The following is a 25,503-nucleotide window of genomic DNA, read 5'->3' as shown; positions in this document are numbered from 1 at the left end:
CTCTTTACTGTAGCTTTGGTACTTATCACTCTAATGGCTTTCTTAAATCAGAAATTAGAAAAATGCCTCACCTCACTGTGTGTGAATTATTTGTAAGTACAGAATTATAAGCACTTATGCATTAGCTATTTTAACAATCATTAACTTTATTCTATATACAACATGTAGACCTTCAGGTTAGTCAAATTTGGATTCTGAGTCACACACACACACACACACACACACACACACACACACACACACACACACTATATTTATATTATATATATGTTGGAATTTTTTTTTTTTTTTTTTGAGGCAGGGTTTCACTATGTAATAGCCTTGGCTGTCCTGGGACTCATCTGAATACCAGGCTTGTCATGAATTTACAGAGATCTGGGATTAAAGGCTCATGCCACCACCTCCTGGCTGGAATTATATTTTTAATAACAGTAAAATAAGTGTACTCTGTCAGGAAGTAGGATGTTTTTATCAATAGAGGATGCCAGATTAAAATTCACAATTTTTTTTTTTCTAAGCTACTTTCTTTTTCTTCCTTTTTGAGACAGGGTCTCTATGTATAACCCTGACTGTCCTGGATTCACTCTGTAGACCGGGTTGGCCTCAGACTCACAGAGATCCTCTTGCCTCTGCCTCTCAAGTGCTGGGATTAAAGGTGTGCACCACCATGCCCAGCCTAAGCTACTAGAACACACTCCTTGCTGAGTGTAGAAAAAGGAGCCCAGACAGGGAGCTCTTGGGGGGTGGACCAAAAAACCACCTGGGATAAGTCAACTCACTGACATTGAGAGTCCTCAAGCAATCAAATATTTATTGTTAATTATAGGAGAACTTTAATGTGGAAAATTGAATGTTCTCTGTTTTCACTTCTAAGTAAAATTATAGTAGATAATTTATATCATCATTTGTATTATTAAAATATGTAATCACAGAGTAGGGGTTTAAAATAATTTAAATGGACTGTTTCAGTCTAAATTTGTAAAGTTGGTTTCTTTTTTTGTCTCCATTATTTGCCTTCTTAAACACATTTGACTTACTCCTGCATTGTTTTCTCAGTTCCTTGTGATTTCATTTTTGCCTCAGGGATTTACACAGTCCTTGCTTCTCAGAACGCTTCCTGTCTGGTCTTTGCTTGGGTAATTACTGTCGAGCCTTCTAATCTTGGCGTAACTACCAGTTTCTAACGGAGGCTTTTCTGACTCCTCAGTCATATCTTGCTGTATCCTGCTATAGCACAGCTTCTCCAACTTAGCATTTTCAAAGCAAAGGACTTAATTAGTTACTTTTTCTTTACAGTTTCATTTTTATCTTATTTTTGTGGTCCCAAACATTAAACCCAAGCAAGGTCTTATATATGCTCTTCAAGTGCTAGGCTGAATTGCAATTTAAAAATTATTTTTATTTTTTAAAGTTATGTGGTGTGTGTATGCCTGTATGTATGTATGTATGTATGTATGTATATATGTATGTATGTATGTATGTGCATGCATGCGTAGTGTGCATGTGTGTGTATGTGTGCATGTGTGTAGTGTGTGCCTGTGCATTTGTGTGTGTGCATGCATGCATGAGTCAAGGAGTCCAGAAGAGGTTTCTAGAGCCCCTGGAGTTGGAGTTACAGGCACTTGTGAGCTCCCTGACATCCAGGGTTCTGGGAGCTGGACTCACTTCTTCAGCAAAAGGACTGTGTGTTTGTAACCTCTGACCATTTCTCTAGCCCTTGAGCTATAATTTGTATTGTCCCATTTACTTAAAGTCTGGCATTTGGGAAGTTTTGTCTTCTGTATGTGTCTCTGAAGCCGTCCCAGGCATAGTGATCATATGAGTGGCAGTCACACCCGAAAGTTTTCAGTGCCTCCCTCCCCCTCACATCTTTAGGACAAATACCAATCCAGTAAATAAATGATTCGCTGTTTTTAAATTAAAGACATTTTATTTTATGATTTTATGTGGATGAGTGTTCTTCCTGGAGGCCTGGCAGGGTGGTGGCATAACCCCCGGAACTGGAGTCAAGGACAGTTAGGAGCTACCATGTGGCTGCTGGAAATTGAATCTGGATCCTGGAAGAGCAGCCAGTGCTCTTAACTGCACAGCCATCTCTCCAGCCCCATGTGTTTAATTTTTAAATGGAAACTATTTTGCAGAGTGATTGCAGTCATTTACCTTCCCAAGTCATATTCGAATGTTTTAGTTAATTCAAGTTCTCATCAATTCCTGTCTATTTAAATTGCAACAATTCTAACAGATAAGTGATATGTCACTGGTCTGTTTTAAGAATCCACTTAGAGTGTGTGTGCACACGTGTGACACACTGTAAGATGTGTAGAGGACACGTGACGGCTGCAGGAGTCATTTCCACCATGGGGTTCTGGGATGGAACTCAGGCTCTCAGCGTCATCTGTGAGAGAGCCTTCGTACCCTGCTAAGCCATCTCACTGGGCTTTAGTCGGCACCCTGCAATGACTGATGACACTGAATATCTCCTGTTCTTACTTGCCATCTGTCTTCTCTAGTGAGAAAACCTTAAAATCTTGTCCACATTAAATTTTCCCCTTAATCTTGAATTTTATGAACTCTTTCATTTACTGGATAGCACTTTATCATATGGAAGTATTTTCTTTCAGGTTGGGCTTCTCTCATTATTTGCTGGAAGAGTTTTTGTGTAATTGGCATGCCTTCTCTGTGTTTGGTAGAATTCACCACTTGTCTTGGTTCTCTGTTGCTGTGATTAACCCTATGACCAAAAGAAACTTGGGGAAGGACGTTTTATAACACGATTAATAAAATCCCAGAGTCAGATATTGGGGTTCAAGCTGAAGATCAGAGAAGAAAAACAGTCAGCCACTAGAGAGTTCTCACCTCTACCTCAGGCTGAAATGGCAATCCTGCCTCCACAAATTCTCAGACTGAAACGCCTTCCCTGTCTGGAAACTAAATCTCACATGAGATCCTTTGCGTCTTCCTTTTATACCTCCCTAGTGCTGGGACTAAAGGTGTGAGCTCCGTTTCTCTTTTAGATTGATTCGCTCACATATAGCCCTGGGTGGTTGTAGACTCACAGAGATCCATCTGCCTCTGTCTCCTGAGTCCTGGATTTAAAGGTGTGGCCACCTCTGCCTGGCTCTATGACTGTGCCTAGCTTTGAATTCTGAACCCTCAGGCAAGCTTTATTAAATAATAAATAATATATCACCACAAAGTTATCATATCTTAAAGCCCTAAGTTGCATTCCATCTTTGAGAGAAGTCAGGACATGTGCTCAAGGCAGGAACCTGGAGACAGGAACTGAAGTAGAAGCCATGAAAGAAAACTGCTTACTGGCTAGCTCTCCATGGCTTGCTCAGCCTGTTTGCTTTTACAACTCATAGCCACCCACTCAAGTGTGACACTGCCCACAGCAGGCTGGAGGCTCCTGCAGCAATAATAAATCAAGAAAATGTCCCACAGACTTGCTTACAGGCCAGTCTGATGGAGGCATTTTCTCAATTGAGGTTGTCTCTTCCCAGATGTCTCTAGCTTGTGTCAAATTGACAAACAAAACAACAAAAACAATAACAAAACAATTAATCGGCATTCTGGTGAAGCCCTCCAGGACTGGGCTTTTATTAACTCTCCAAAGATGACAGAGGGAAAACACCATACAGTCTCAGAAATGACTCTTGAATGTGACCCCAAGAGCACCCACCTTAAGCACGAGGGGGATGAATGAAGTCAGGTTTCATTGCGCAGAGGAAGCCCTGAGTGAGTTAAATTCTGAGGAATGTGTGTTGTGGACTTGGGTGTTGTAGGGGAAGCTGTAGCCACGCCTACTTAGGGGCTGGCTACAGGTGTGCCTGACCATGCTTGCGAGGGCATGGTCAGGGTGACGTAGAGTGAGACTTTCGGGGTACTGCGTCTCTCTTTCGGTTTCACTTTTGGGCTTGCGTACACCGCTGCCATGCTGGCTGGCTAGGTCGCTCTGTAAGTAAGGCTTTTCCCTATTAAATACCCTTGTATTTCCACTTGGATCCGTATTGGTAATTTCCCTCTATAGGGTGTGGCATGCCAAGCATCCCATAGCCCCGTGGGAATGGCAAAATCTCAAAATCTCGGGTAAAGCTCAGAGGGACGTTAAAGGTTTCCTTGGCGCCCTGAGTGAGAATGGTTGATCAGTGTGTACAAAACCAGCACCTGAAGCTCCCTCTTTTCAGTTGCTCACAGCCTACAGACACCTGTGGAGACCGGCCAGCCTCTCCTGTGTGCTCTTCATGATGAACCCTGAGCCTCAGGACTGTGGCCGTGGTAGACACTACTCCGTCATAGCGTGCAAAGCCCGTCTGACCCCAGCTTTTCTGTACCTGTGGCTATGTGCGTGTCATTTCTTCATCTCTCTTCACCTCTAATGGGGTTAAGACCGGAACTACGAAGGTTGTGTCAAGAACTAACAACAAACAGACTGCAAATAAACTCTACAGTTTGAAAAAAAAAATTGTAAATCTCACATTAGATAAGGGACTCTTATCCAAATTGAGGAACTCAAATACTTCACAAGGAAACTACCTATTTAAAAGTGCGCAAAGGACTTGAATAGGATTTTCTTAAGACACACAAAAGGCCAAAAATACATAAAATTTATGTTCAACACGGCCCAGCATTAGGGAAATGCAAATTAAAACTAATCACCTCACAGCTGTTGGAAAAGCCATTATTGAAAAGATGAAAGGTAGCAAGTGTTGGCTACAATGTGAAGAAATGGAAAAAATCTTTAGTGGAAATGTAAATTGCTTCACCCATTTTGGAAATAGTGGGAAGGTTCTTAAAAAAAAACACTGGAAATAGATTGACCATGTGACTTGGCAGTTGCCTGCACTCCTCCATTAATGGCAGCACCAACACAGTCGCCCAAATGAGGGGAACTGTAAGTGCGGTCCACAGATGAGTAGGTTAAGCAGTGTCCTGTGAGCTCAGGGAGATGTGGGCTGAATGGGAGCGGTGTCGTTCTTTGTAGTGTAAAGGACATTCATGTGAAGGACAGGAAGTGAATAAACCAGGGGCAGAGAGAGCAGCAGCCCTGCCGGAACTCACTGTGTAGGCCGGGGTTGAGGGTGATGAGGTGGGGAGGAAAGGTGACAATTGGCCGAGGGTGTGGTGTGGCCAGGTTCAGTTAGATGGGGGAAGACATGGTGTTGGCTTGAGCAGCAGGGGATTCGTGGTGGAAGATGTGTATTTCAAAACCACTAAAGGTGAACTGAGTGTTCTTATCATACAGGAAGATAAGTGTGAGAGGTGAAAGGTATGTTAAATAGTGCTTTGCTTGTGTGTGTGTGTGTGTGTGTGTGTGTGTGTGTGTGCATATGTCCATGTATGTACATTCATTCACATGGAAGCAAGAAAGAGGTTAACCCTGTGAACTGTGGTGGTTTTCCTCATGTCCTATCCACCCTTTCATTTTTGAGATGGTCTCAATGGCTGAATGGCCAATGAGCCCCAGGGATCTGCCTGCCTCTGCCTGCCCAGTGCTGGGCCATAAGCTCCAGTCAGAACCCCAGAGCCTTCTTCCCATCTCCATAGTGTGAATGTGTGTGTAAACATAGATGTTTACACACACATCCATCCATCCATCCATCCATCCATCCATCCATCCATCCATCCATCCATCCATCATATTGGACCTGAGAAATACGTACAACTAGTATTTGTCAATGAATGTAAAATAACAAGAAGGGAACCAACAAATTGGTAAATAGTATTTCAACTAGAAAAATCTGTTTTAAATGTCTCTGACTGGATGGTAAAGTACTTGCCATTACAAGCATGAGGTCTGCGTTCGGCTCTCAGAACCCACATAAAAGCTGGGCATGCGTGGTAGAGTGTGCTTGCGGGCCAGCAAGTCCTAGCAATCCTCTTTGCCCACAACATAGCCCATGCAGCCATGCCAGGTTGTTTTTTTAACCTGGATGCTGGGCTCTGAATTTCAGTACCCATATACCTCTGGTTCTTAGTTCAAGAACACAGACGTACTGTAGTTCAATGATGGTTGGGTATAGTGGTTCACAGTTACAATCACAGCATTCCATAGTCTGCAGCAGGAAGATTTTCAAGGCCATCCTTGGCTATGCAGCAAGTTCTAAGTTAGCCAGAGCTACATAGCAAGGGCCTGTCTTAAAAATTAGTGGTTTGCAACTTAGAAGGCATGTTGCAAATTATGTGTTACTTAAGTTCTGGAGATCTCCACAGAGTGGCAGTGTAAGGGTATTAGGAGTGAGAAATAAATGAAAACTAGTTGTTTGTGGTCACATATGGTGTTTTCAGGCTTGTGTTTTAGAACAGATCCAGATTGTGAGTAAGTTGGAAGTGTAATGGCAACTCATTGAGGTGATGGTGGAAGAAGAAAGAGATTGAGAGACTTGAAAGAAAATGGTTCTTGGGGCTGGAGAGATGGCTCAGAGGTCAAGAGCACTGGCTGCTCTTCCAGAGGTCTTGAGTTCAATTCCCAGCAACTACATAATGGCTCACAGCCATCTGTAATGAGATCTGGTGCCTTCTTATGGCCTGCAGGCATACATGGAGGAGGAACACTGTATACATAATAAATAAATACATCTTAAAAAAAGAAAAATGTTGTTATTTTGGGGTGTGAGTGGGTTGTCACTGCAGGTGTGAGTGGGTTCTTATTGCAGGTGTGAGTGGGTTGTTAATGTGGGGTGTGAGTGGGTTGTTGCTGTGGGGTAGGAGTGGGTTGTTGCTGTGGGGTGAGTGGGTTGTTACTGTGGGGTGTGAGTGGGTTGTTACTGTGGGGTGTGAGTGGGTTGTTACTGTGGGGTGAGTGGGTTGTTACTGTGGGGTGTGAGTGGGTTGTTACTGTGGGGTGTGAGTGGGTTGTTACTGTGGGGTGTGAGTGGGTTGTTACTGTGGGGTGTGAGTGGGTTGTTACTGTGGGGTGTGAGTGGGTTGTTACTGTGGGGTGTGAGTGGGTTGTTACTGTGGGGTGTGAGTGGGTTGTTACTGTGGGGTGTGAGTGGGTTGTTACTGTGGGGTGTGGGTGGGTTGTTACTGTGGGGTGTGAGTGGGTTGTTACTGTGGGGTGTGAGTGGGTTGTTACTGTGGGGTGTGAGTGGGTTGTTACTGTGGGGTGTGAGTGGGTTGTTACTGTGGGGTGAGTGGGTTCTTATTGCAGGTGTGAGTGGGTTGTTACTGTGGGGTGTGAGTGGGTTGTTACTGTGGGGTATGAGTGGGTTGTTACTGTGGGGTGAGTGGGTTCTTATTGCAGGTGTGAGTGGGTTGTTACTGTGGGGTGTGAGTGGGTTGTTACTGTGGGGTGTGAGTGGGTTGTTACTGTGGGGTGTGAGTGGGTTGTTACTGTGGGGTGTGAGTGGGTTGTTACTGTGGGGTGTGAGTGGGTTGTTACTGTGGGGTGTGGGTGGGTTGTTACTGTGGGGTGTGAGTGGGTTGTTACTGTGGGGTGTGAGTGGGTTGTTACTGTGGGGTGTGAGTGGGTTGTTACTGTGGGGTGTGAGTGGGTTGTTACTGTGGGGTGTGGGTGGGTTGTTACTGTGGGGTGTGAGGGGTGTGAGTGGGTTGTTACTGTGGGGTGTGAGTGGGTTGTTACTGTGGGGTGTGGGTTAGTGGGTTGTTACTGTGGGGTGTGAGTGGGTTGTTACTGTGGGGTGTGAGTGGGTTGTTACTGTGGGGTGTGAGTGGGTTGTTACTGTGGGGTGTGAGTGGGTTGTTACTGTGGGGTGTGACTGTGGGGTGTGAGTGGGTTGTTACTGTGGGGTGTGAGTGGGTTGTTACTGTGGGGTGTGAGTGGGTTGTTACTGTGGGGTGTGAGTGGGTTGTTACTGTGGGGTGTGAGTGGGTTGTTACTGTGGGGTGTGAGTGGGTTGTTACTGTGGGGTGTGGGTTGTGTGGTGGGTTGTTACTGTGGGGTGTGAGTGGGTTGTTACTGTGGGGTGTGGGTTGTTACTGTGGGGTGTGTGTGTGGTGGGTTGTTACTGTGGGGTGTGAGTGGGTTGTTACTGTGGGGTGTGAGTGGGTTGTTACTGTGGGGTGTGAGTGGGTTGTTACTGTGGGGTGTGAGTGGGTTGTTACTGTGGGGTGTGAGTGGGTTGTTACTGTGGGGTGTGAGTGGGTTGTTACTGTGGGGTGTGACTGTGGGTGTGAGTGGGTTGTTACTGTGGGGTGTGAGTGGGTTGTTACTGTGGGGTGTGAGTGGGTTGTTACTGTGGGGTGTGACTGTGGGGTGTGAGTGGGTTGTTACTGTGGGGTGTGAGTGGGTTGTTACTGTGGGGTGTGAGTGGGTTGTTACTGTGGGGTGTGAGTGGGTTGTTACTGTGGGGTGTGAGTGGGTTGTTACTGTGGGGTGTGAGTGGGTTGTTACTGTGGGGTGTGAGTGGGTTGTTACTGTGGGGTGTGAGTGGGTTGTTACTGTGGGGTGTGAGTGGGTTGTTACTGTGGGGTGTGAGTGGGTTGTTACTGTGGGGTGTGAGTGGGTTGTTACTGTGGGGTGTGAGTGGGTTGTTACTGTGGGGTGTGAGTGGGTTGTTACTGTGGGGTGTGAGTGGGTTGTTACTGTGGGGTGAGTGGGTTGTTACTGTGGGGTGTGAGTGGGTTGTTACTGTGGGGTGTGAGTGGGTTGTTGCTGTGGGGTGAGTGGGTTGTTACTGTGGGGTGTGAGTGGGTTGTTACTGTGGGGTGTGAGTGGGTTGTTACTGTGGGGTGTGAGTGGGTTGTTACTGTGGGGTGTGAGTGGGTTGTTACTGTGGGGTGTGAGTGGGTTGTTACTGTGGGGTGTGGGTGGGTTGTTACTGTGGGGTGTGAGTGGGTTGTTACTGTGGGGTGTGAGTGGGTTGTTACTGTGGGGTGTGAGTGGGTTGTTACTGTGGGGTGTGACTGTGGGGTGTGGGTGGGTTGTTGCTGAGGGGTGTGAGTGGGTTGTTACTGTGGGGTGTGAGTGGGTTGTTACTGTGGGGTGTGGGTGGGTTGTTACTGTGGGGTGTGAGTGGGTTGTTACTGTGGGGTGTGAGTGGGTTGTTACTGTGGGGTGTGAGTGGGTTGTTACTGTGGGGTGTGAGTGGGTTGTTACTGTGGGGTGTGAGTGGGTTGTTGCTGTGGGGTGAGTGGGTTGTTACTGTGGGGTGTGAGTGGGTTGTTACTGTGGGGTGTGAGTGGGTTGTTACTGTGGGGTGTGAGTGGGTTGTTACTGTGGGGTGTGAGTGGGTTGTTACTGTGGGGTGTGAGTGGGTTGTTACTGTGGGGTGTGGGTGGGTTGCTGAGGGGTGTGAGTGGGTTGTTACTGTGGGTGTGAGTGGGTTGTTACTGTGGGGTGTGGGTGGGTTGTTACTGTGGGGTGTGAGTGGGTTGTTACTGTGGGGTGTGAGTGGGTTGTTACTGTGGGGTGTGAGTGGGTTGTTACTGTGGGGTGTGAGTGGGTTGTTACTGTGGGGTGTGAGTGAGTTGTTACTGTGGGGTGTGAGTGGGTTGTTACTGTGGGGTGTGTAGCCTTCAACTACAGCCAAGGGACTGGAAGCCACCCTGGAATCACCATTTCTTCACCTGTGGTCACTGGAGGCCTCTCTGGAATCACTCTCTTCACCTGTGTCAGTTACTATTTTGATGGTGATTTCCATGGTTACCAAGGAGTATTGAAGGTCTGAGTCTGCAGACTTGGTGGTTTGTTTAAGATGGTCCTTTGGTCCTCATTCCAGCTTGTTCTGAGCCTGAGGATGGGCGAGAGTCCCTCAGGTCTCTTCTGGGCGTGTAGTCTGATTTGGGCTTACGTGTAGCTTCCTGAGTTCCCTGTCATATAGCTCACAGAGCTTTCTCTGGCCCAGTTCTCGCCAGTTCTTAGAAAAATCCCCGCTGTCAGTTTTCTCCTCGTCTCCAGGGGGTGTCCCTTCATGACTTTCCAGATCATCACAGTGATTTGTCTCTGTCAGGAATCCTTTCTTCCTCCTCCTCCTCCTCCTCCTCCTCCTCCTCCTCCTCCTCTTCTTTTGAATTAATTTGACATTTTGTTGAGTTTTTATTTTTTGTTTGTTTTTGAGAGCTATTTGTTTGTAATGTTTGTTTCTTGGAACATCCTCGTCAGGTTTGGGCGCGTTGAGCAGAATATCCTGACATTAGTAAGTTGGCATGAATTCCTTTTTTTCTCCAATTTCTGAAAGAAATCACAAACATTTTTATTATTTCTCATCTAAGTGATAGAAACATTTTACCAGTGAAGCCATTGGTGCACGAGGGTATTCTTTGGTGCCTTGTTGTGACTTACAGACTTCTTTAGCAGATAGAGGACTTTCTAGATTTTTTGTTTATCTGTTGTTGGTTTTGCCAAGTTGAGTTTTAAAGACTTTTCTTTTTTTCCGTTTTATTAAACCATCAAACTAATTTCCAGGAATTTTTAAATATCCTGTTTTTATATTGAGTTAGTAAGAATGCCCCTTTTCCTTCTTGAAAACTAATATTTTTCTTTTCTTCCTTGACAAGTTTGTTAGGTGTCTAACAACTGTTATTCTATATAAAATACTCTTTAGTTGTATACGTTTTCTCTCTTTGGCATGCTTTTACTCTTTTAAGAATTTCTATTTTTTTTTTTACCATTTCATTCCTTTCAATTCTCTTTGAATGTCTTCTTACAGTTATAATTTTATATGCATCTTATAATTGAGATGATTGTTTTTCAGTTTTCTAATCTCATGTTAAAAGCTATAAATTTTGCTAGGCACTACGTATCTGCATGTCATAGACTTTAGGAGGTTGTGATTTTGGGATGAGTCAATTAAAGTGTTTTCAAGATGACTTTGTGATGCAGAGAGCTGTTTCTTAATTCCTGACGCTTAGTGCTTTTTAACTTAGGTTTTCCACACTGCACACGAGCTGCATGGATTTTTGAAGCATGATTATTGTAGCCAACTTTCATGAATTGACTAAACTGATTTAATTCAGGTCTGATGTTTTGTGCACTGTGGCCAAAGGACAAGTAGCCACTTCCTATAAGTCAGCAGTTAGTTTTTTTTTTTTTTTTTTTTCACTCCTGGATTTTGAAATACAATTGCTGCAGACTTGTGGTTCAAATGTATGTATGTATGTATGTATGTATGTATGTATATATATGTGTATTATATATATGTATATATATAGTTTGTTTTTAATTTTGTTTTTAACTTAAGACTTGAGGGCTATGAAGAAAGACCATGAGAGGTCATGGCCAGACATACATTCATTTTTTAATGTTAGAGAAGTCTCTGGCATTCACACTGAACCAGAATCAATGTCTGGCTTTCTTTCTTTAGCATGTCATTGCATTTTTACAGCAGTAAACTAACTCCACTGTCTTTAAAAGTTGTGTGTGTGTGTGTGTGTGTGTGTGTGTGTGTGTGTGTGTGTGTGTGTGGAGTGAGAGAGAGAGAGAGAGAGAGAGAGAGAGAGAGAGAGAGAGAGAGAGAGCTATGTGGAGTCCAGAGTATAACTTGTTTGAGTTGATTCTCTCCTTGCACCATGTGGGTCCTGGGGATCAAACTCAGGCTGTCTGACTTAGCCACAGGCACCTTCACCCACTGAGCCATCTTGCCAATCCAGTGCCACTGTCTTTATAATTGCCTTTAGACTAAATTTCTCAAGTACCAGCGTGGATATTGCAAAACTTACTGCATTAGTTAGGTCAATCTTGTCTGCTAGTGTAATCCATGTAACATACACCTTTGGAAGGTTTGGATGCTGAGAGAACAGAGGGCAGTCAGTAGAGGGCTACTAGTCAGCTACCACAGGGACTGTTGGAGTCCAGGTCCTCAGGGAAGTGCTAAGGGCAGGCGCACCTAGGTATTATCAATGCAAAGAGGCAGGAAAGCCAGAGGTATTTATGCTCCTTAGATTAGACTATTTGGTGGCTAAAAGCTGTTCCTGGGAGAGGATAGATTCATAATCATGTTTCACTTTTTGCAGCAAAATGAGTTTTAGCTGCCAGAGAAGAGCCATTCAACAAAGATGCAGATACTTCCCTTAGAAATCAGCCCAAATATATGGAAATGTAAGGAGGTCTGAGAGAATGTGAGCACAGCCCTGCCACTGTCAGCCACTGCACACTGCACTGTGAGCACAGCACTGCTGCTGTCAGCTACTGCACACTGCACTGTGAGCACAGCACTGCTGCTGTCAGCCACTGCACACTGCAGTGTGAGCACAGCCGTGTTGCTGTCAGTCACTGCACACTGCATTGTGAGCACAGCCCTGTTGCTGTCAGTTACTGCACACTGCATTGTGAGCACAGCCCTGCTGCTGTCAGCTACTACACACTGCATTGTGAGCACAGCACTGCTGCTGTCAGCCACTGTACACTGCACTGTGAGCACAGCACTGCTGCTGTCAGCCACTGCACACTGCACTGTGAGCACAGCACTGCCGCTGTCAGCCACTGCACACTGCACTGTGAGCACAGCACTGCCGCTGTCAGCCACTGCACACTACACTGTGAGCACAGCCCTGCCGCTGTCAGTCACTGCACACTGCACTGTGAGCACAGCCCTGCTGCTGTCAGCCACTGCACACTACACTGTGAGCACAGCCCTGCTGCTGTCAGCCACTGCACACTGCATTGTGAGCACAGCCCTGTTGCTGTCAGTCACTGCACACTGCACTGTGAGCACAGCCCTGTTGCTGTCAGTCACTGCACACTGCACTGTGAGCACAGCCCTGCCGCTGTCAGTCACTGCACACTGCACTGTGAGCACAGCACTGCTGCTGCCAGTCATAGCACCATCATATGCCTATCTTCAACTATTAAGGTAACTATTGGATTTTAGAGTAGGTAACAGCAAATTATTTTATAAAATTGTGCTGAATTATAGCCATGAGAATTCTTTTTCACTTCTTTGACAATGTTTGATTTTGTCACATTGGGTGAAAAGTGGTATGTCATTGTCAATTTATTTTGCATGAATTTGGTATTAGTGTACTTGGCTTTAATATATTTAGGAATCATAATTTTAACAGAAATTTGTGTAGGTAGTATGATTTGTAATAGGGATTAGAGTAGTAAGAGAAACAGAACTCTGAAAGAATGCAAATAGTTAAAAGGAGCAGCCCCTTGTGGCTCATGGCTGAGGGAGAATACAGGGGTTAAGAGTCCCTCCTCCCCATCTTAAGTTGACATCTTGCTTGGTGGGCATGCCTGTGACTTAATGAATGGAAAAAGTTGCTTTGGGCTATGGTGGAACTTGCTCAACGATGGCCCCTGGGACTTGCCTTGAAATATTTTATAGGAACCGAGGCAAGCTGTTCACGGAAAGTGTCTCACCACAGGCACTTTGCCGAACAATTGGCTGAGAGGAAGCCCTGGGAGAAGCTGTTGGTGGCTGGATGGTGCTGGCCACGTTGTGTTGTGTAGAAACTTAATGTTGGCAAAGCCACACAAGCTGCATGAACAGTAGAACCAGGAAGCAGAACCCTTTTCTCTCCAGTCTCTTCCAGGACACTTTGTGAACAAAGCATGCCCGCTTACTGAAAAACTCCTTGCCATCTGGCAAAGAAAAACTTTTTTGGGGCCCAGATCTATTTCCACACAGTAGGCAAATGGGTGAATGGGAGGTGAGAAGGCACCAGATGGGTGATTGGCACGTGTACCCATTAGAGATTCAGTTTCCAGGGAAGAATCTTGAACATATTCAAACCCCCCAGGAGCAACACAGATCACCACATTTACCTGAGAAGAACTTCGGACAACTACAGAGCTTTTTTTTTTTTTTTTTTTTTTAAACCACAAATGAGGAAACACGATCCGGAAGCCATTGTGTTGATCATTGCCTGTATTAATTATTCCTTTCTTCTTTTCCGAGACAGGCTTTCTCTGTGTAGCTCTGGCTGTTCTGAACTCACTCTGTAGACCAGGCTGGCCTCAAACTCACAGAGATCTTCCTTCCTCTGCCTCTGCCTCTGCCTCCCTGAGTGCTGGGATCAAAGGCGTGTGCCAGCAACATCCTCTAATTATTTCTTATGTTCTCTCCTAGCCACACTGAGGGGTTGGTCTAGCTAGACTAAGTTGTAAAATTAGCTTCTGACAACTTTGTGGGCAAAATACAATTATGGAGAGAGTGATATATGTACACATACACACACCACAGACACATACCACACAGACAAACATACACCACACAGACACACACATAGCACACAGACACATACAACACACACAGACACATAAATACACACACAGCATTGGAGATATATATATATATATATATATATATATATATATATATATCTGTTTATGTAACTACAAAAAGCCAGTTATCTGTGAAGTATGTATGCATGCATATGAACATCAAATAACAAGACACTTATTTGAAATATAGATTTGTTAACTAAGTAATTTGTCTGGAAGTAAAGTGCATTAAAATTTTTGGTCTTAAATATTTTAAGATTCTGCAAAATCTGCTGTTTTTCTATCTTAAGTGTAAACAAAAACATGTTGATACCCTCTTGTTTTTAGAGTTGGTTGAGGTGGTGTAGAAGTATAGAGCAGTCAAGAGAAACTGATAAGAATAGGCAGCAGAACTCTGATGGCTGCTTAGCAGTTCGGGTGCCTGGGAGCCACGTGCAGCCGAGTCTCCTCCCTGGGGACAGATCCATTGTGTGGGTTCCTTCTCCGTGGTTCTGCACTGTGTGGGTTCTTTCTCCGTGGTTCTGCACTGTGTGGGTTCTTTCTCCGTGGTTCTGCACTGTGTGGGTTCTTTCCCTGTGGTTCTGCACTGTGTGAGTTCTTTCTCCGTGGTTCTGCACTGTTTGGGTTCTTTCTCCGTGGTTCTGCACTGTGTGGGTTCCTTCTCCGTGGTTCTGCACTGTGTGGGTTCTTTCTCCGTGGTTCTGCACTTTGTGGGTTCCTTCTCCGTGGTTCTGCACTGTGTGGGTTCTTTCTCCGTGGTTCTGCACTGTGTGGGTTCTTTCTCCGTGGTTCTGCACTGTGTGGGTTCTTTCCCTGTGGTTCTGCACTGTGTGGGTTCTTTCTCCGTGGTTCTGCACTGTGTGGGTTCTTTCTCCGTGGTTCTGCACTGTGTGGGTTCCTTCTCCGTGGTTCTGCACTGCACTGTGTGGGTTCTTTCTCCGTGGTTCTGCACTGTGTGGGTTCTTTCCCCATTGTTCTGCACTGTGTGGGTTCTTTCTCCATGGTTCTGCACTGTGTGGGTTCTTTCCCCGTGGTTCTGCACTGTGTGGGTTCTTTCTCCGTGGTTCTGCACTGTGTGGGTTCTTTCCCCGTGGTTCTGCACTGTGTGGGTTCTTTCCCCGTGGTTCTGCACTGTGTGGGTTCTTTCCCCGTGGTTCTGCACTGTGTGGGTTCTTTCTCCCTGGTTCTGCACTGTGTGGGTTCTTTCTCCCTGGTTCTGCACTGTGTGGGTGCATTTGATCTCTTTCCTATTGCCAGAGCAACATTTTGTCAACACAGAACCAACCCTTCAGTAAACCGTCCAGTGTTTCACTTGACTTTTCCTATTATGGTCAGTTGAAATGGCCATGGTTTGCCAAGTTTCTAGAAAGTTAGACTAAATTTCTCTTCAATTGTAGAGAGAAAATTGCTCTAGGTTGTCAATACAGCCTGCAATTTGTAAACTATTATGTCACATTATTAATTTTAAAATCATTTGTTGAGTTTTGAGGGCATTGATTGCATTTTGCCTGTGTGTATGTCTGTCTGTGTGAGGGTGTCAGATCCCCTGGAACTAGAGTTTTACAGAGAGCTGTGAGCTGCCATGTGGGTGCTGGGAATTGAACTCAGGACCTATCGGGAAAGCAGTCAATGTTCTTAACCACTGATGCATCTCTCCAGCCCTCTGTGTCTGAGCCTTTTGGCCTGATGATTTGAATTTCGTCATACTGCTGCGTGCCTTGATGCTACCTTAAGGTGATTATTTTCGTGATTTTTCTTTTCTAGGTTAACAGAACCTTCTGGATATTTAACAGATGGTCCAATTAACTATAAATATAAAACTAAGTGTACATGGCTAATTGAAGGCTAGTAAGTATACAGTTTGAGTTAAATAACTTAATTTTATTCTGAGATGTTAAAGCATAAAGTAAAATGACTAGCTGTATATTTTAATTCCTTGCTTATTATTGGAACATATGCATCATTTGTATGAAGTTTAAAAATGTAAATCATAGTACTTTTCATTTGTAGTATAAATATATGTTTTGTTTTTTGAGTTACATTGTTGCAGGACTAAGCACATTAGGCCTTGTGGCTTTGGAGAAACATCTGTAGAAAGTGAAAATATTCTGTGCTTGGTTACACCATTGTTTAATAGTCTGTGCTTGGTTATGCCACTGGTTAATAGTCTATGCTTGGTTATGCCATTGGTTCATAAGTTTCAGCATTTTAGTGCGGGTGGTCCTTTAAAACTTTTTAATTGTGCTAAGGATCTTTAAAAATATTTTTATAACATTTTGTAGAAGAGTTAGTTGTTTGCTTTTGGCTACTTTTCACAATGGGGAGCTTTAGCTTTGTAGATGGTCCGTGAATTGGTAGGTATTCTTTGGTACTATCTGATGATTGTAGAGTGTGTTTGGAAAGCCATGCTTTTTGGATGACTTTCAAAGTCTTTTGAAACCACAACCAAGCTATTTCCTGCTGTTCACCTGTGGTCTAACTTTGCCTCTTCATAGTGTCTCACTAATTGGAGAAAAAAATTGAAAGAACCTAGTGCCTGTACTTAAAGGTTCTGTAGCAGTGAGGATAGTTGCTTCTGAGTGTGGAAACTTTGTAACCAACTTTATTAAGTACAGCTCTCTGTGATAGGATGTGTCTATGTTATATGCAATTTACCAAGGTTTCAGTAAAAAGTATGCACAAAGTGTTTAACCTCTGCCTTAATCAAATCTATGAAGTCTGCCTTTTATTGCTGACTGAATTTCTAAAAAAAAAGGTAATTGTATTTTGAAACCAGTATCTTGACAGCACATTGGTTTTTCTTCTGGTGATTTAATGATCTGTAGAAAAAGTATCTGTAAATAGATTTTTAATAAAATACAATGTCTAATTTTAAAACTATTACACTTTATGTATTTTATATGAACGTAAATATATTCTGTTTTTTTTCTTGCAGTCCAAATGCAGTGTTGAGGTTAAGATTCAATCATTTTGCTACTGAATGCAGCTGGGATCACATGTATGTTTATGATGGAGATTCCATATATGCGCCTTTAGTAGCTGTGCTTAGGTGAGTGATTACGCTTGCCCAGTGAACTTATTGACAGCCATAGGGGAGTAAATAACTGTAATTTGTTTATTTGAAGTCTACCCTATTGATCTGTATACAAGGTTATGATGGTTGCTGATGGCTGGATTTCATAGATTACTATAATACTCTGTGTACTATGACTGTCAACTGAAGATATATACAGTAATATAAATAAGGCTTAGATGAATAATCTCTATACTATAGGAACTATAGACTTCTTTGTAAATACTCTTTCTCTGCATTTAGCTTATTTCTTTACATTTGTTTGAATATGATTTCATAAATATCTGTTTAGAGAGATTTGGGTGAGTTCAGACTGACATAAACAAGCATATGTGTTTTTTTATAATTGTCTTTGTGTTGTAGTGAACTGAGGAAATTTAAATTCTGAAAACAAGGATTAACTTATACTTGGTGTAAGGGTTTTATAAAAAGTTTGGAAATTTGGGTTATTTCATAATATTTTCTAAGTAGTCAGATAGCTAGGACATTAATGTTAAAATTATGGCATTTTAGTATTTACTAAAACTTTTTAATAATGCTGCATTATTGGACAGCTGTGAGCAAGAGGAAAAATAAATAGGATACAGGAAAAGTATGAACATATAATATAGATTTTGTATTTAAATTAGCCAGCATGACTGTTGACAAATTGCTGATTACCTTATTCTTTACTTTTGTTACACAGTATCTCTCATGTTCTGTCAATGTTGAAAAATTAAAGTGTAGATATAAGATTTTTGTTCCCAAAATTATTTTAATTTAAAAATTTTCACTACCATGTAAATATTTTATTTCATCAATAATTTGAAATTCTGTAGGACAAACATTTAAGGGCTGGTATTTCCATTTCATTTTATGATTTTATAATTTATGACTGTTTTAGAGTGAACCTGTAATAGGTAGTTTAGGTATTTATTTTGTGATATTGCTGGAAATACTTTTAGAAGTGTTTTTTAGGAAAATATTTTATATATATATATATATATATATATATATATATATATGGTGTGTTGTGTGTGTGTGTGTGTGTGTGTGTGTGTGTGCATGTGGACGTCAGAAGAGGGCATTGAAGCCCGGGAGTTTGCTGTTGTGAGCCATCTGACCTTGGTTCTGAGAACTGAGTTCTGATTCTTTCAAGAGAAACAAGCACTCTCAACCACTGAAACATCCCTGTATCCCTTTAGACCTTCCATTCTGAGTGTTTGAACATTATAAAAAGTAACGTTAGAAATAGTAGTTTAAAGGCACTCGATAAAAATGCAATAGACATTTGAAAATAATTATGATGTAAGAAAATAACAATTAGATATGATTCTGGGTTTGCACATTTACCTTCAACAGTTAATGTGCCATTTGTGATCATTTCATTATTTTTATGACATTGTTGACTGGCTTTTATTTAGGTACTTTTTCTTTTTTTTCAGTCCTCTAAAGATTTTGCTGTCCTCAACACCTATTTATCAAACCTTTAGCAATGTTTTCCAGGGACTAAAGGGATCTTTCCTGAGATAGTTATCAGGGTGGGGTTAGCCTGTCAAGATGGAGCTGGAACATTTCATTGCCAAGTACTCCTCATCCCCATCCTGAGTGAACTGGACAGTTTTATGTCAACTTGGCACACACTAGTCACCTGAGAGGAGGGAGCCCCAGTTGAGAAAAATGCCTTCATACAATCAGGCTGCAGGCAAGCCTGTAGAGCGTCTTCTTAATTAGTGATTGATGTGGGAGGGTCTGTCCTTTTGTGGGTGGCATCACCCTGGGCTTGTTGTGGTCCTGGATTCTATGAGAAAGCAGGTTGAGCTGTAGGAGCCAAGAGGAGCAAGCCAGTAAGCAGCACCCCTCATGGCCTCTGCATCAGCTCCTGCCTCCAGGATAATGCCCAGTTTGAGTTGGCTTCCCTCAGTGGACTGTGATTCAGAATATGTCAGCCAGATAAACGCTTTCCTCCAAGTTGCTTTTGGTCTAAAATGCTGCGGGGATGGAAAACTGTAGTTTATTGAATATCTGCTTGATGCTAAGCATTGTGGGCTGCAGTTTGGATGTTATCTAAACCTCTCAGAAATCCTGTGGGTGAAGTACTATAGCTTCCATTTTACAATTGAAAAAAATTGACACTCGGAGAAATCATTTACCTCTAGTAGGTGATAAGCCAGGATTAGAATTTCAGTCTCAATTCAGAAGCACATACTGTTAAATTCTACTTTGCAAAGAATAAGCATTTAATTATTTTAGAGTTATAATACCATAAATATTTATCACTCAGCCAGCTAAATGGATAATTGTTACATTTAATAGCTACCTCAAATGCCCGAGTCTGTCAGAAGCCTGGAAGGTGTCGTGAGGACTAAGACAAAGGTCATGGTGATGAGTTTAGACATCAAGCCCTGGAGTAGGATGAAACTTGCTTTAGGAAGGGCACACAACCTGTCTGCACTGGAGACACCAGTTGTCCCCATCCTTTCTTCTGACTATTTGGCCACAAATTCAGGGAACCCACACTTCCTAATTTTTGATCATTTTCAAGAATGATTCACAGAACCCAGCAAAGTGCTATATTTGTGTCTAAAGTTTTATTCTCTAGAATAGAAATGGCAACCAGGCTAGAAAGGGAGGCAGAAAGGGAGACTGGGAATGATGGCAGACGTAAAGCATTGTGTCCCTGGGATGTCACCCAGCAGCAGCACATCAGGGCACACCGGCAGCTGGAGGCTCACCTGAGATTCAGGTGTGTGGGGTTGCTTTTCAGTTGTTTCTTTCGTTATGCAGGGTTGGTTGTTGGAATCATTGTCCATGAGGAGGCTGAATACAAACCTCTACTCTTCCCTCCTCCGTTACTAAGTCAGGCTGATGACGTCAACTCTTCAGTCACATGTTTGGTTTTGCTGGAGTGACTATTCCCCAATCTAGAGTGTAACTTTAGATTTCATGATGAAGGGACCCAATGACAGAACCTGTATTTACAGGCCTACTGTAAATAGCAGAGAGTTTGTGAGAAATTTTAGGGATTTGAAGGCCCTGTTCCAAGAACTGGTAGCAAAGTTGTTTCTCTGGTGAGCAATGGAGTCAGAATGAGTCCATTTATCTTAATTCTTGGGTCACTGAGATAGCGATGCCCTATGCACTACACTAAAGACATTAGATATTACCACAATATGAAGATTGCTTGTAATTGAGGAGTTTTATGTCTAACTTACTCCCTTCTTGTGCTGGAAGGATTTGTACTGGCTATTGAATTTGGAAACAATTGGATGCATTAATAAATTAGGTCTGGAAAGATCTATTCCTGAGAAGGTAACTGGGGTTCCCGGCAGTTCACCTTTGGCTCAAGTTCAGAAGTTGAGATCACGCAGACCTGCTGCGCAGTCCAGTTCCTTGCAGGGTCGGTCGGTCACACAGGAGCTCAGCATTCCTGCCTCCTAGTTGTTGGGTTCTACTTCAAAGTTAGGGTTACCCTTCTGCTTTCTGAGCTCTGGAAAATCTTTGGCACCCATCCCCCAGTTTTTAAGGCTTAAAATCTGGTTATCAGCTGTGAAGAGAGAAACTTCCTCCATTTGTCTGGGCTCATTGCTAAGTGATAGTTCTGTGTCAATCTCAGGTTGTTTTTGGTTTTCTATAGTTGGTTTACTCTGTGGGTTGTAGTATAGTGTGGATGGGACCAAACGGTCTGGTGTGTTATATAATAAATGGAAGTCCCCTTCTCATTTACTGCTTCAAAGAAGAATTGTTTTTAAGAACAATTGTGTGTGTGTGTGTGTGTGTGTGTGTGTGTGTGTGTGTGTGTGTGTGTGTGTATTTGTGTATATATCTGCCCATGGTTATGTGCATGAGAGTGTAAGTGCCCGTGGAAGCCAGAGGACTCTGACTTCTTCCAGTTACAAGTGGCCTTGAGCCACTTGGTGGGAAGCAAACTTGGGTCTTCTGCAAGAGAATCTCTCATTTTTAACTGCTGAGTCATCTCTCTAGCACCCCCATTTATTGCTTTTAAACCATTTATAAATGAACAAGAAAACAAATCATTTTTTTCTTTTTCAGAGAACTTTCAAAGGTTAGGTATTTTAAAGTCTTCTCTTTCCTTTTTTTCTCCCAATGCACTCATTTTTATTTTGTTGTGTGACCACACAACCTCTTAAGGAGATATGGAGAAACATGTGTTCAGCCTAGGTTGGGCACCAATAACAGAGCAAAGAGACAATTTTATACAAGTTTAGCTTACTGAATGGGGTTAGCTACAGGAACATGGGGAAAGGCTACTTACAGGAGTATGGGTGACTTGAAGATAGTTGCATCACTGAGAATTGTCCCAGAGTAGAAAGTCACAAAAGCTGTATCCTCCAATCTCCCTGCCCAACTTGCAGACAACTGGGACAGTTCCAGAGTTTCCCAGCCTTCCATTGTGAGCTCCTGAGCCTTGTGTGTCTTACAGATCTCCCTTCCTCCCTCCCCTCCCTCCCTCCCTCCCTCCCTCCCTCCCTCCCTCCCTCCCTCTCTTCCCATGGCTTATATATTCTTTTCTCCCCCTCTTCTGTGGTGTCGCCTAAGCCTCAGAGGGTGAATAGATGTCCATGTATGTCTCTTCAAGACAAGCTACACAACAGATGTAATCACACCACTGTGGAAGTACATGTGTATGTAAAGCCAAGACTGAAGGTGTAGAAATCAAATTTTGTTGAAAATCGTCTTTTAATATCATCTGTTCTCTATCATCAAACCTAGTAGATGCAATAAACCAGGGGTTGATTACTTTTAAATTGGTTTGTATTTGAAAATAAAACATCTTTAGGATCTCATTTTTCTATTAAATGTGATTTGTTTGAGGGAATTCGGTTCCCAGTGATGCCTAAATATTACTTTAACTTTGACAATTTTTTTTTTTTTGTTGCTACTTGGAGAAATGAAAGACTGTGGATACTTGAAAAAAGTTGGGGATCTCAAAAGCCATGTTGGATGGAATTAAGTCACGTGTAGAAGATATACACCAATGTTATTCTTTATAATGTCCTAAAGAGACAAAGGTAGTGACAGAATGGGGCTGTAGGTGGAGGAGTTTTGGCAGTGAAGGGTGTAAGACGATCACCGAATGGTGGACATGTGCTGTAGCTGGGCTGTGGTGATTCTGCAAGTGTATGTGTAAATCCCAGCGTAGGCTCTGTATGGAAATATTTAATTAATTTGATTAAAAGAAGAATCCACTATTTTGACTTGTACAATTTGTTTCTCAACTTCTTCATCCTATTGCATGTTTTTTTACACATTTAGAGAGGATAGTTTGGTCTAATAAATGAAGAATGTAGTTTTTCTGTACGAACAGAATAGAAGAGCGTGTCAAAGCTGGGTTTGTGGCTCACAACTGTAAACCCAGCACTTGAGAGGAGAAGACAAATGGAAGGAACATCAGGAGTTCAAGATCAGCCTGGGCTGCAGTGTGAGAGTGTCTCAAAACACTGAAAAAAGAAAATACCAACCAACCAACCAACCACCAACCAAACAAAAGCGATATCTGATACTTAGAGCTTTCTCACATTTTTTATCCTGCCCTTCACGTCCGTTTTCTGTTGTGTACTGACCTAGGTGGAAAATGCTATCTGGGAACATTTATGTTCTATAACATAACAATAAGCAGAATTTTACAGAAACAAAGCATGTGTTTTAAAAAGCAGCTGATGTCTACATCGTTTTATTGGAAGCCCAGTTTGAGTAGATTCTCTGTAAGCATGTAACAGTTATAAAGTGTTTCCTCATTGCTTTTGTACTCAGTGGGGAGGCGAGAGCTGTGCAGCTACTGCTGGAAATTCAGCGTGGCTTAGAGTGAAGCCCGCGTGTGAGCTGAGTGAGGGACCAGTGTGGAGAACTGTCCCTGCATGGACAGCAAGACAAACAGGAGAAATGTTTCAATCCCATTACTGTTAGAAGAGGAGGAGCAGGAGGAGGAGGAGGGGAGGAGGTGTGAGAGTACGAGTTACTTTATTGTCAGCAGTAGACCCACGGCAGGTAGACACAGGTAAATTTGGGGCATGCTGTCCAGCTAGTTCTCCCGTTTAATGTGTGTGCTTCCTGAATTGGACAATGTTTTTGAGCATTTTTTCTGTGCAGAGTCACAGTGGATTCCTACAATTCTCAATTCTCCTCTACTTTAGTGGCTTGATCGTCCCTGAAGTGAGAGGCAACGAGACGGTGCCTGAGGTTGTCACAACGTCTGGCTATGCGCTGCTGCACTTTTTTAGCGATGCTGCCTATAACCTAACTGGCTTCAACATTTTTTACTCGTAAGTATTTATTCAGTTTCAGTCCTAACTTGTATAGGAATGCCCTCTATACCAGGAAACAGGTTGGTGTATTAAATTTCAGCTTATATAGGATCTTTTTCTACTTGATGTAAAGTATTAGTAGTGTACTACAGATTGCCCTCTAAGTCTGACTTATGATAATTTTCAAGTCTGGAGGATCTTATAGTTGAAAATTGCGAGGTTGAAAAGTTAATTACAAAATATAAAATTGTTTGGTTAAGTATATAATTAAGTAAAACAGTACGAGAGTTGTTTTACACATTCAGCAACATATACATGGATTTCAGGGAACCCTAAACTTCTGTTGTGTTTGAAGAGGCCTGTAGGAGTCAGGGCCTGGCAGTCTCTGACAGAGACATCCTAGGTGCTGCACCTACATTATGAGGTTTACTCTCCTTTACAACAGTTTTGCCATGACAGCCATGGATTAAGGCATAGGAGATAAACTATATGGCTACACGTCTTTTTTTCTAAAATAATAAAAACAATCCTCATTAAAAAACTGTTATGTGTCTGACACTGTACAAAACTTTCTATCTGTAGAATGCTCTGAGGAAAGTCACTGGTACTCTTTAAAGGTGGGTGGAATCCAACAGTCCATCTGGGCTGAAGACTTTCTAGTTGGGTCACTTGTACTCAGTGTCATTGCTTGTTTTAGATCTGTTTAAACTATTCATATAGTCTTCTCATGGGAATGTCCTTCTGTATATATGTTTCTTATTGGGTGATAAATAAAACACTGATTGACCAGTAGCCAAGTGGGAAGTCCAGGTAGGGCTAGGAGATGGGGAGAATTCTGGGGAGAGGAAGGCAGAGAGAAGCTGCCAGAGAAAGATGTCATGTAGCTGTTGGGAAGACAGGACGCCGGACCTTCTCTGGTAAGATAAGACCATGTAGAAATGCATAGGCTAGTAGTTACAAGTTAATAATTAAGAGACAGCTAGCCAGTAAGAAGCCTGAGCCATTGGCCGAACAGTTTCTGTAAGTCTCTGTGTGTTTATTTGGGGCTAAATGGATGTGGGACCAGGCGGGACAGAAATGCTACCTACAGTTTTCATTTTGATATGTCTCTAGGAGTTTACCCATTCTTCCAGATCTCTAGTTTATTGGAATATAGGTTTTCAAATGTGCTTCTGTGATCTTCTGGGCATTATTGGTGTCTATTGTATTGTTTTTCTCTTCAGCTCTGATTTTATTAATTTGGGTCTTTCTTTGTTAGCTTGGTTAAGACTTTATCACCTTTACCTCTTTGAGGAACCCATCCTATTTTATTTATTCATTATATTGTTCATTTCTATTTTATTAATTTCTTCCTTGACACTTACTATGTTTTTTCCATCCACCTACTGGTTTTGGTTTAGGTTTGTTCTTGTTTTTCTAAGACTTCAAGTTCCATCATTAAGTTTTTTTTATGTGAGATTTTTATGATTTTAATGAATGGTATTTATAACAATTAATTTATTTCTGATAACTGCTTTCATTTTAATACAAAGGTTCTGGTATATTGAGTTTTCATTTTGATTTGATTATAGGTATTTTAAAATTCATTCTGGAATGTGTGTTTTCCAATCTTCCATGAATTTGTATGTTTTCCTGACTGATCTCCTGTTGGTTTCTATTTATCTCATTGTGGTCAAAGAGAGTACGAGACACTGTTTAATTTGCTAAGACTGTTTATTTGTTAAGACTGTCCTGTGTCCTAAACTGTGTTCCATTTTAGAGGAAAGTTCCCAGGGGCTGCTGAGAAGGATACATGACTGCATGTCTGGGTTAGAATGTCATATAGATGTCTGTTATGTCATTCAAGTTTGACAATTTTCGTCTGGGTGACCTTTCTGTTGAGTGTGAGGTGTGAGGCATTGATGCCATCTGCTATTGTCTTGAGGTCGGTCTGTCTTTACATCCAACAGATATTTTATATCTGGAAGTCGAGGCGTGAAAGGATGAGAGTTGTTCTGAGGTGCTTTAGAGGGATGACCCACAGAATAACTTGTCAATTTTTTCTTTTCTTCATG

General features: G+C 42.5%; 1 protein-coding gene across 1 annotated transcript in view; it reads left to right on the top strand.

Annotated features, from left to right (window-relative positions):
* LOC100764329 (attractin-like protein 1) overlaps positions 1-25,503 on the top strand; it is a 542,646-nt gene that overhangs the window by 2,955 nt on the left and 514,188 nt on the right. The window contains 3 exon segments of the mRNA XM_027406896.2: positions 15,896-15,979; positions 17,067-17,180; positions 23,339-23,467. Coding sequence (XP_027262697.1) covers positions 15,896-15,979; positions 17,067-17,180; positions 23,339-23,467 — 327 coding nt within the window.

Source organism: Cricetulus griseus, chromosome 3 (assembly GCF_003668045.3).
Source record: "Cricetulus griseus strain 17A/GY chromosome 3, alternate assembly CriGri-PICRH-1.0, whole genome shotgun sequence".
Classification (NCBI taxonomy): domain Eukaryota; kingdom Metazoa; phylum Chordata; class Mammalia; order Rodentia; family Cricetidae; genus Cricetulus; species Cricetulus griseus.
Note: the sequence above shows the minus strand (reverse complement) of the source record. Positions and strands in the feature narration are given on the sequence as shown.